At 47.6% G+C, this 12,580-nt stretch overlaps 1 protein-coding gene across 1 annotated transcript; it reads left to right on the top strand.

The window, feature by feature from the left end:
- Positions 1–414: 414 nt before the first annotated feature.
- LOC132570127 (uncharacterized) lies at positions 415–5,607 on the top strand. Its single transcript, XM_060236561.1, is given in 2 exon segments — positions 415–2,485; positions 2,531–5,607. Coding segments are annotated over 2 exon segments (5,148 nt in total).
- The last annotated feature ends 6,973 nt before the right edge of the window (positions 5,608–12,580 follow it).

Genomic DNA, 12,580 nt, shown 5'->3' on the forward strand with positions numbered 1-12,580 from the left:
GGCCAGACACCCTTTCTGCTAAGGACATTCTGTGAGTCAGAGTGGCCGGCATTAGGGGTAGGGTGGCCCGCGGAAGGCACCTTCTCAGTGGACATAGCCCAGTGGACATAGCCCATCGTTGTAACCCCACCGGGAGACCACCCGGAGCAATTCCCCTACATTGACTCATGGTTGTCCCTACTCAAGAAACCACCCCCCTGGTTGAAACAGTGTATTAAATCAACGAAAAATATTTTGGTAATGCAGCCGCAAGAGCGGCCCCTGAGAACAAAAAGCGGCTGCCGCCCTCAGAGGGCTGGCAGCGCACCTGACATTGGGAAGGCTTCCTACCCCAGTAAAGTAGAAACGTGTGACCCCCAGAAGCCGCTGTCACAGTCCCAGTCAAAGCCGATATACCCCAGTTTGGAGGCGGGTATGGAGGCACCAGACTTTGAGTGGCCTCCTCTTTATGTCCCCGTGCCACCACCCGCGCCGCCCCTGCCTGTGGTCCAAATCGAGGGTCCCGCGGAGGGGGGAGCACGGGCCCCAGCTCAAGCGGCTCCACCCGCTGCGCCGCCGCCACTGGGCATGCCGCCAGCGGGGGCGAGGCAGCATCCTATGGTTACCAGATCTCAGGCGTCAACGGCTCCGGCCCAAACGCCATGGGGCTGGGACTTCACGTGGTGGAGCCCGGCTCTATCCAAGATGGTTGAGAGCCAAATTGAAGCCAGAAGGGGCTCTTTTCCGGGTTGCTCCGCTCCCGGTTCCCCCGTTCCTGGTTCCCCTGAGGAGCTTGTTCGGAGCCCTGGCAGTGCAGTTCGGGTTAAGACCCAGGTAGCCGAGGAAAAGGAAACTACCCCGCCAGGGGGCACAGCGGCCCCGCCCGACCCGAGCGCCTCACCCAGCTCCCCAGTGGCCCAAATAATGCCACTGCGGCAGGTCCAGACGCCTCAGTTTTTGGGAGCAAACGAGCAGGTGCAGGGAGGTCAGAGCCGCTACCTTTATACTCCCTTCTCCTCTGCTGACCTTCTTAATTGGAAAACTCATGTGGCCTCCTACACCGAGAAGCCGGAAGCTCTTACAAAACTTTTGACTAGCATAATGGGGACTCACAGCCCAACGTATTTGGACTGTCAGCAGCTTTTCTTGACCCTCTTCACAACGGAGGAGCGCCAACGCATTCTAAGGGCGGCCAAAAAGAAGGCCGAAGAGGCCACCCCCGCTGATGTGGCTAACCGCGCCCAATGGCTAGCAGAAAGTTTCCCAGAGACTGACCCTAGTTGGGACGCAAATAACACAGACCATATGAGACTGTTGAGGGCTTCCAGCGGCTACCTCATAGCTGGAATACAGGAGGCAGCCAAAAAGGCCACCAACATAAGCAAAATCGGGGAGGTTCTGCAGAAGCCAGATGAGGCCCCAGGGGCTTTCCTTGAGCGGCTGTATGAGGCTTACCGATTGTATTCACCTTTTGATCCAGAGGCGGCTGAAAATCAGCGGATGGTAAACTGCGCGTTTGTGAGCCAGGCCGCGTCAGACATTAAACGAAAGCTGCAGAAGCAGGAAGGGTTTGCAGGCATGAACATTACCCAGTTATTAGAAATAGCCCAAAAGGTGTTTGTGAATCGAGAGCAAGAGGTTAAAAAGGCAGAAGACAAGAAGATGAAAATGAAGGCCGCTCTGCTCGCCGCGGCCATAGGGGAACGGAATAGAAATCAGAATAATGGGAGGGCTCGAGCCATGCCCCAGAGGGGACCCCAAGGGCCAGGGGCCGTGAGGCCGCCGTTGGCACGAAATGAATGCAGTTTTTGCCACGAATTGGGACATTGGCGTAACACCTGCCCGCAAAGGAACCTAGCCGCCCCTCTCGTTTCTGTGGGGAGAGGCAGAGGTCGCGGAGGAATGCCACCCATAAGGGGACGAGGACGGGAACCCCGTTACGATCAAAGGGCGCCCATGGGAGACATGGATTTCATAGGCCTAGCCGCTATGGGACCCCAGGACCCATGGGACGATTTGGCCAGACCGGGTTCCCTATCGCTTGGCCCCAGGGAACCCATGGTCAAGACCAAGGTGGGGGGCCGTGATCTATCATTCATGATTGATACCGGGGCTGAATTCTCAGTCGTCAACACGCAGGTGGCGCCCACCACCAGACAGACTGTGCCCATTGCAGGGGCCACTGGAAAGACAGGCCCAAGACCTTTTCTGCAAGACCGTATTTGTGACCTGGGAACCCACCTTGTCCAGCATAAATTTCTGTATGTCCCCGAGTGCCCCCTCCCGTTGTTGGGGCGAGACCTACTGTCTAAGCTAAGAGCAGCCATCTACTTCGAGGAAGATGGTCAGGCCAGTGTGGAATTCAGGGCTAAGCCCACTGGTGTCTTTGTGCTCACCTGCCCGCTGGAAGAGGAATGGTGGCTCTTCCAGGCATCCCCAGAGAAAAACTTGTCGGATCAGTGGGCTTCCATCATTCCAGGAGTTTGGGCAGAAGACAATCCGCCAAGTCTAGCCCGAAATCACGCTCCCATTGTCATTTAACTTCAACCAGGCATACAGCCTGTTCGCCTGTGGCAGTACCCCATCCCCTGGAAGGCCATAGAAGGCATTCAAAAACATTTGGACAGACTATTAAAATATGGCATCCTCAAAGAGTGCCAGAGCCCCTGGAACACCCCATTGCTCCCAGTTCAGAAGCCCGGTACTGGCGAGTTTCGGCCTTGCCAAGACTTACGAGCAGTGAATAAGAAGACTGTGACTCTACATCCAGTGGTACCAAACCCTTATGTTCTGCTGGGATTGGTGCCACAACAGGCTGACTATTTCTCAGTCTTGGACCTAAAAGATGCCTTCTTTTGTTTGCGAATTGCCCCAGTAAGTCAGCCCATCTTTGCGTTCCAGTGGCAAGAGCAAGGCACTGGAAGAAGGCTCCAATACACTTGGACGTGCCTTCCCCAAGGGTTCAAAAACAGCCCCATTTTGTTTTCCAATGCGTTGGCACAAGACCTGCAGAACTTCGATGCGGTCCCGGGCGAGTGTGTCCTAATTCAATATGCTGATGACTTGCTCATAGCCGCCCGGGGACAAGAACGCTGTTACCAGGCAACCCTCGAGCTTCTAGATTTGCTGTGGAGAGCAGGGTATAAAGTCTCAAGAAAGAAGGCCCAACTATGTCAAGCCCAAGTGAAGTATTTGGGGTTTCATGTAGCCCAAGGGACTCGCACGTTGGGCCGAGAAAGGAAGGAGGCTGTTTGCGCCCTGCCAGAACCCTCATCATGACGACAGGTTCGAGAGTTTTTAGGAGCAGCAGGATTCTGTTGGGTGTGGATCCCAAATTTCGCCTTGATCGCCAAGCCCCTGTATGAAGCTACAAGAGGGGGGGAGCGGGATCCATTCCCGTGGACGGATGAGCAGAAGAACGCCTTCAAGGAACTGAAGCGGCTACTGATGGAAGCCCCCGCCTTAGGGTTACCAGATGTGGAAAAACCCTTTACCCTCTTCGTTCATGAAAGGCAGGGAGTGGCAATTGGTGTTTTAACTCAAGCCCTTGGTTCCTGGCAGCGCCCTGTGGCCTATCTCTCAAAGCAACTAGATTCGGTCGCTAAGGGCTGGCCAGGCTGCATCCGAGCTGTCGCTGCGACCGCAGAACTCATCAAGGAAGCCGACAAGCTGACCCTAGGGCACGAGCTGGAAGTACAGGTGCCTCACGCCGTCCTGACCCTGATGGACTACAAAGGTAACTATTGGTTCACAAACAGCCGGATGACAAAGTACCAAGCCATGATGTGTGAGAACCCACGAATCCGATTGACTGTCACCGGAGCTCTGAACCCTGCATCCTTGCTTCCCATCAGCGATCAGCCTGGTGAACACGATTGCATCCAGACCATGGACGAGATCTATTCCAGCCGACCCGACTTAACGGACACTCCCCTGTCCGATCCGGATGTTGAATACTACACGGATGGAAGCAGTTTCATGCAGGGCGAGCATCGCTATGCTGGATATGCGGTCGTTACATGCCAGAGAACTGTGGAAGCACGACCCTTGCCCCCAGGAACATCTGCCCAGAAGGCCGAATTGATCGCCCTGACCCGCGCACTGGAATTGGCAGAAGGAGTGACTGCAAACATCTACACCGATTCCAAGTATGCCTTTTTGACCTTGCACGCCCATGGAGCACTATACAAGGAAAAAGGACTTATAAATGCCGCAGGGAAGTCCATCCGGTACGGTACGGAAATTTTAAAATTATTAGAGGCCGTTTGGGCCCCACGAAAGGTCGCCGTAATGCACTGCCGGGCTCATCAAAAGCCCCTCAGCCCTGTAAGTATGGGAAACTGAAAAGCCGATGAGGCTGCCAAATGGGCAGCAACCCAAGGAGTCGAGCAGAAATGGGAGACTCCCGTTTGCCCCATATTCCAGGTTAAGTTGTCTGAGTGGAGCCCCCGATATAGCAAAGCTGAGGACGCGTGGGCTGAGGCCCATGGGGCTCCCAAGGCCCGAATACAAGGGTGGATCCAGCTGCCCGATAATCGGCTGCTCGTACCTGAATCCCTAGCATGGCCCCTTGTGTTACAGGCTCATGAGGGAACCCATTTTGGGAAAACTGCGTTAGCAGAACTACTAGATAGGCAAGTGTATATTTCAAAATTGCACAGTTTGTGTGAAAAAGCTGCCCTTCGGTGTGTTTCTTGTGCCCAGAATAACCCAAGACAGGGTCCAAATCATCCCCCAGGTATACAGCATATAGGGACAACCCCCTTTGAATCTATTATCACTGATTTTACAGAAATGCCTCGTGCAGGTTGTTGGAAATACTTGCTTGTATTTGTGTGTACTTATTCTAATTGGATTGAAGCCTTTCCGACAAGAACGGAAAAGGCGGCAGAGGTAGTGAAACATTTGTTAAAAAGCATTCTCCCTTTCTGGGGGTTACCAGTAATGATTTCCTCCGATAACGGACCGGCGTTTGTTCATAAAGTGGTGCAGGAGGTGTCACGGGTGCTGCACATTAACTGGAAGCTGCACGCAGCCTATAGACCACAGTCTTCGGGAAAATGTGAGCGAGCAAACAGGTCTATAAAAGCCCAGCTTTCTAAATTGTGCCAAGAAACTAGTCTGAAATGGCCAGACGCATTGCCCATTGCCTTGTTTAGATTGCGTTGCCTGCCCAAGAAGGAGCTGAAAGTTAGCCCATACGAAGTGGTCTTTGGGCGGCCACCTCCCATAGTGAAAGGGATAAAAGGTGACCCAGCCCAGATTAGGAATCTTGTTTGGTTCCAGGAGATACAGTCACTGGGCAGAGCAATGAATGATGTATCTAAATATGTGTTAGAGACTCTCCCTTTGCAGGTCCATAATCCGGTCCACCCGTTCCAACCCGAGGACTCCATCGGGGTAAAGATTTGGAGAGCCCAGCCGCTCCAGCCACGGTGGAAAGGCCCGTTCACTGTTTTACTTTCTACCCCAACTGCAGTTAAGGTCCAAGGACTGCCCAGGTGGATCCATTGGACGCATCTGAAGCGGGCGGCTACTGACTGGCAGGTGCAGCCGATCCCCGGGGACGGGTTGCGACTGAAGCTCACTCAAAGAAACCGCCCTCTGGACCTCGCTCACCGGAGGTAGTGAGGTTCCACAGGCAACTCCCTCTGGAATCCTTGCTTACCGGAAACAGCAGGATTCCACAGGCATCTGAGATGACCCCCAGCTACAGTCACACAGGAGCTGACTGTTCTATGCTCGGGAGAAGAAAGCCATCGAGGAGCGACAGCCGAGTGCGGCGAAGATCTGTGTATATACATGTTTGGACAGGGGAATGACACCGAGACGGGTATAGTCTTAGCTGTTTTGCTTGGCATAGGGTTCCTGATAATCTTGTTTCTTGTGTTGTATCCTTATCTGAAACAACTGTGCCAGCAAAGGTTGATAGACAGGTTTCTTAGAGATCATCCACCTTCAGCGTAAATGCTCCCAGAGTTCCTTAAGACCCATGGTTATATTTTGCCCCTGCTTGGAGGGGCAGCCTTGACGCTTGTTTTTCTGGCTGCTATCTGTATTATGCTGTGCTGTATAGCCTATAGAGAAAATAAGAAAGTGCAACAGGGAGTCAGTAGGGCTAGAACCCCTAAGAGAGATGCCACGCACCACCCGCATCGTTATTTTACTGTTCTGGATGGAAGTATTGATGGGGTGGGGGTGAGCCACCGGGGTCTGAGTGTTTGGCCGGAGATTATGGCGGGAGTTCGGACCCGGACCCCAGCTCTGAAAGACACCCGTGTCGTGAGGACGATCCCCGCTTTTAGGGTCCCTCTCGACACCGTCATCTCACTTGATACGGGGGATGTGGATTTTCCTAAGCTCCGACAAATGCTGCAGTCCTCCACTACTCCCACCTCCACTTACAGCCCACTTAAGGAATTTCTTTCCCCTGGCATTCGGAAGGTCATGGCGCCTTTTCCCCATGAGCAAACCCCAGAACACCCCTATCAGGCTCCACTAGAGTATGTGTCAAAAATAGCCAACCTATCGAAATGCTGGCTTTGTGCCCACACTCGTGAGGCTGGAGGAGCATTAGCTTGGGAGCCCCTACATGGCCTTGATTGGATATTAAATTCATCCAATTCCCCATATATAGGCTTTCAGACCTTCAGTCTAAAAGTCTTCCAAACCCCTGATGGCAGAAATACATCTTGGAACCCCCATGATACTTTTCGGATAAAGGGCCGGGATGGGATTATGTTTGATCTGCATCCCATTGTGGCAAAACATCAGCGACAATACCCTTGGTGCATCATGGGAAGTGGTGCCGGTCCAAATGTAGGATATTTACAGAGTAGAAATTGTGAATATGTCCTTTACCTGGATCCGAACAAAACTGGTTGGCAAAGGAATGGCACTGTGGCCGGATCGTTTGCATATCTACGTAGCAAGGATTATTCTTTACAGATTAGCACTCGAGGAAGGTTGTGGAAGGCACTTGAAGAGGGGTCCGGCCCTTCTACACACGATTCTGTTTGGCTTACAGGTCTGGCCTATCTACAAGTTTGCAATACCACCAAGCACCCCAAAACGTTGACCTTATTCAACGATTTGTGTAATGCTTCTTATGCCCTTGTAGATGGTATATATATTGATCTCCCCGGTGTGTATTGGATATGTGGGAAGACAGGTTACAAATACCTGCCCATTCATTGGAAAGGAATGTGCTCTGTAGGCTACCTGACGGTGGCGGGACACCTCCGAAGTGATGTAATGGCACATGAGGCGTTAAACTTGGGCTATCCTACAGCCCGTACAGGCCCCAACTTAAGAGAAAAACGAAGTTCTTATGAGAAAAGTTCAGGCCTGCTAGACTTTCTGCGTGCCGTGATACCCGGTTGGGGAGTTTCTGATTTGCAGATATATACTAGGAATCTTTCTCGAATCCTGCAAGAGGGTCTCGAGAAAACAGCCTCGTCCCTATTCACTCTGCAGAAAGAGGTTGACAGTATCGCTAATGTAGTTCTCCAGAACCGCAGAGTCTTGGACCAAATGCTCTCAGAGCAAGGTGGTGCCTGTGCTTACTTGGGAGAAGTATGTTGCTTCTATGTTAACAAGTCTGGTCAGATCCTTTCAGGAGTCAAAACTCTTAGAGGCCTGGTTAAACAGACTCAAGAGGCGGACAAAACTTTTAACTCTGGGTCAGACCTATTCCAATGGCTGACAAGTTGGCTCCCAGATTTTTATTGGTTACGTCATGGGTTTGTCATCGTTTTCATGTTCATAATAGCTGCCTTGCTCATCTATGGATGTATCCGCTGCCTACCAGGGATAATGAAAAGTTGTCAACAGCTATTTTCACCCTCAGATAAAGAACCTGTGTATGAAATGATGAAAACAATTCGCCAGCAATATGTGGCAAAGCAGGCTGGTCAGGAAAATTCAAGCTCTGCTTGAAAGAGGGGAAATATAGCAGTGGATCAATAAGAACAAAATTATATCAATATCTAATCAATATGTATGGCTTAGCAGTGCTTGGAATGAAGGGAAATAACAGTGCTTTTAGAAAATAGTCTTTTTGTGGCAGTTTAAGCTTAAGAGAAGTCAGCTTGCTGAGGCGAAAGGAAACCAGAGAGGTGACGAAAGGTTATTGACCTTTTAAGAGAAACCACAGGACAGCTGGGACACCAGCAGCAAGCTTAAGAAGAACTTCCTCTTTCTGAAGGTAGAACATATATGCAGGATAATAGCAATTTAGCAATAAGGAATGTGTTTGGTGATATTCTCAATAAGGAAACAAGGGACAGCTGGCAACGAGAAAAGGCCCATATAAGGTAAACAAACCCAGGAAGATGAACTAACGAACTAGCACACCACACAAGTTGTGGTTGAAGCATGTTTTTGTCAGTGTCCCAGGGACTTGGGGAACTGAGATGTGTTAAGGCAGTGGGTGGGTTGAGAAACCCTATAAAAGAAGGCGGGCAACTGTAACGGGTGTTCAGACTTCCACCTTTGAGGCAGATGCCTAGGAAGCTGATCCCACACGTGTGCTAATAAAGAGCTGTTTTCCTGATCTCGTCTCAGACCTTTTGTCTCTGCACCTATCCGTAAGAACCACCAGGCGGGGTTTTCCCGCTACAGTATGCTAGTCAAAAAGCGATGTATGGCAAAATTAATTATGACAAAGTTAATCAATTGCCAGCATTCCTCAGACATAAAAGTAAATATTCCTTCTCTGTATTCAGTCTGTATTCAGCATTACATGCCTGAATTCCATAAAGGCAAGGTTTTGGAAGATGGCATGGTCAGACTTCCCCTGTGGCTCTGGGAAAGCATGGGACTCACACTGAATTATTAGTAATGGGAAATGCTGTTGTCATACATAGACTACTTTGTAGTATTATGGAGCGATTTGACCTCTCCTAGAAAAATCTTCAGTAGTCATTAATATAAGAGACAGGAAGGAAGACTTTCAGGCTTCTACTGTGATGAAGGAGCCCAGTTTAAAAAGTCTGCTCATAGAAGCTCATTAATCCTACTGGATTCCAGAACACTTGGGAGATTTTAGGATTTTAGCACATACTCTGTTGAGGCCACAATGAAAGCATAGAACATGAAGCAGCTTGAGGCTTTCAACAAAAGTGCCACTTGTCAACTTTTCCCACCCTTGGGACAAAACCCAGGTTCCTGGTTTGCCACAGAGCTGGATGGTCTGAAAGGGGTTGGGAGACATCTACAGTGACACTGGCAGAGTAACCGTATTGAATCTGACAGATCATGCTATACAGCTCATTGTAAGGCCTATGGAATGAAAGTGATGGGGGGAGAGAACAGTAATTTCTCTGCTATCATAGTATCAGCTAGTTCATATCACAACTATCCATCCCAACTGTTCTAGGTAGCTCAACATCTGCTTATGCCTAAATATGAACCTTCATTGTCCTAGAAGAGACAATTTGCCATGATACTTTTGCCAACTTTTTTGCTGACCTGGATGTTAGTTGTAACATAGGTACACCTGAAGAAAGGCCTAATACATCACCTGGTCAATTTATAGCTCATTTTGACCCAGTTTCTATGATTGATGTTGACAAGATCCTGGAATCTGTGTAGGCCACTACTTGTATTCTGGCTGCTAAATCATGTAAGGATCACATCAACAAACTCTTAGTATCTATTATAAATCCATCATTAACTCAGGGCAACTTCTCTCAGCCACTCAAAGAGGCATTTATCCATCTACCAGCTCCAGAAGTTCCTGGATGATGCATCGGCACTCGACCCATTCAAAGCTCCAGAAGTTCCTGGATGACACATCAGAGCCTGAACTATTCCAGTCTGGCTTCCGCCCAGCCATGGGATGGAAATGGCTCTGGTAATATTATTGAGAGGATAGTGGTGCTACAGTTGCAGAACTTCCTGGAGGATGCTTCCATCCTAGATTCCCATCAGTCCGGCTTCCACCCAGGCTATGGGATGGAGACAGTACTGGTCACCCTCATAGATGATCAGCAGCATCTGGATTGAAGTGGTTTGGCAGTGCTGATGTTGCTAGACCTCTAGCTGCATTTGTTACAGTCGACCATCAGCTACTGACCCACCACTTCACTGACACAGGGATTCAGGGGTTAGCTCTACAATGGCTTTCCTCTTTCCTTCAAGGTCGGAGACAAAGGGTGGTGATAGTCATCCCAGAGACACTCACTTAATTGTGGTGTGCCTCAGGGAGCAGTGCTTTCCCCTATGTTGTTTATCATCTACATGCGCCCCCTTGCCCAGATTGCCCAGAGTTGTGGGTTGGGCTGTCATCAGTATGCAGATGACACCCAGCTCTATCTACTGATGGACAGACAGTCTGTGTCCCAGAAAATCTGGACCTGGCATTGCAAACCATGGCAGGATGGCTTAGGCTGAGTCAATTAAGGCTGAACCTGGTGAAGACAGAGGTCCTTTGCCTGAGTCATGGACGTCCCGGCAGGGAAATTCTCTTACAAGCTTTTGACGGAGTGCCACTTACTATGGCACCCAAGGTCAGAAGTGCTACTGGAGCATATGTTAGCAAATATATATATATGTGCTTTAACCGACACTTTGTGATCTCAACATTTGGTCTTCATTAGGCTTTTAAAACAATTTTGATGAGTTTACAAAGTTATAGAGCCAGCAGTCCTAGGGAGTTTCTCAAGTGCATAGAGTCCCCTCATAGAGAACAACTGCTGCATAGCATAGCATCAATCTGCTGTTAAGTTGCATGGGTCTTGCCACACCACTCTCTTTCTGAAAAACTCAGCTGATGCTTACATGGATTGAAAAGAAGTGAACGTACAGGATGGTTAGCACCCTATTTGCATCAAAATAACAATGTTTAAAAACATCACCTCAAAGCAACACATACAACTTCTGCTATGTATACTGAAAATTGCTACATTCAGATTTCCTTGCTATAAACACAGTTATTTTGTTGAGTCTTGACTGTATTTTAAATTCACTTCCTGTACCAATGTTAAGCTGTATTTCTGCACGTTGTCATACCACATCCAGCTGCCTTGCTTCAAATTAATCATCAGAGACTGACAGTCCCTGCCTTGATAGTTATGATCCTGGTTCCTCTACTGTTTTACTTCATTTGGAGCTCCAAAACTGCCAAGACTGGGCGAGTGGGCATCAACATGGCAAATGAGATTCATTGTGGGCAAGTGCAAAGTAATGCACATTTTGGAAAACAATTTTTAAATTAATAAGAGTTTCGTTGTAAAGAATGATATCTTGCTTTTTGGGATCTTTTCTGATTTTAAAAAGTGTTGGACTAGTTCCATCTTTCCCTCAAATAGAAGTGCACCAAATGCTATCCACCTGCTTCAGCCCAACTGAGATTTCCCCTGACTTGAGATGGATCCTTTCCAATATCACTTCCCTTTGGATTCTACAGCTGAGTGAATGGCAATATATTTAAAGGGAGTAAAGTATAATTTAAAGAAGGAATGTTTAAGACAGAAAAAGCTTAATATGTTCTTTTTCACACATTTCTAATGCTAATAATTCATATATTTGGGTTGGGCAACAAAGTTATAGAAGTAGGTACTATGGTACTCTGGAGAGTTAGCATAGAAATTTTCTCAGTTTTCAAAAGTTTTTATTAACTTCAGAAAAGTTTAGAAAATAGGAAACAGAAAGAAAGGGAAGGGTAAAGGCACCATACATTCTGGTCCTGTTTTTATAAATACTTTCCAGAGTCAAAGGGATATTTCTACCATATTTTCTTAAAAATATTCTCTCTTGTTATTATTTTAATCTAAACGAGATAGATAGATTTATATTATACAACTTTAAAATGGAATATATATATATATATATATATATATATATATATATATATATATATATATATATATATATATATATATATATATATATATATATATTCCATTTTAAAGTTGTATAATATAAATCTTTAGTTGTATTCTGATGACTTGCCAGTTTTTCCCAAAATGGATTTAAAAGTTCGCTTAAAGATGAATATTAAATTATAAACAAAGGAAAAAAGCAAAAGAAATCAGATCACACCAGAGAATCTTAAGAGTTTTGAGTATCCAACCAAACATAACATTTCATCCAGTTTTTTTCTCGCATCTTCTTTAGATTTCCCAGCTGTCAGTTGGGATAGAAAGTCGAGTTTTGCAGTCTCCAAAACTTTCCCCACCAAGTCCATTTTCGAAGGGATTTCTTGACATTTCCATCTCTGTGCCAAAAGGATTCTAGCTGCAGTGTTAAAGTATGCCAACATGTGTCTCATTTTTTTAGAATAATCCTATAGAAATATATTCAATTTAAAAAGTTCTGGTTTGAAATGTATCTGGGTTTTCATGATCTTCTGTAACATTTTGTGTACCATTTTCCAGTAACCTTTCATCATCTCACACGTCCACTACATATGGTAAAAAGTACCAATTTGTTTGGTGTACTTCCAACATTTATTAGACATGTTAGTATGTTAGTATTTATGTTAGTATAAATCTTGCACAGTTTGCTCCCCGAGGACGGAATAAAGAGTCAGACACAGAGTCAGACATGTGACTGCTCCCCTGCCATTAACGGGTGAGAGACCCAGCCCCCCAGCCGG

This window comes from Heteronotia binoei, chromosome 4 (assembly GCF_032191835.1).
Source record: "Heteronotia binoei isolate CCM8104 ecotype False Entrance Well chromosome 4, APGP_CSIRO_Hbin_v1, whole genome shotgun sequence".
Taxonomy (NCBI): domain Eukaryota; kingdom Metazoa; phylum Chordata; class Lepidosauria; order Squamata; family Gekkonidae; genus Heteronotia; species Heteronotia binoei.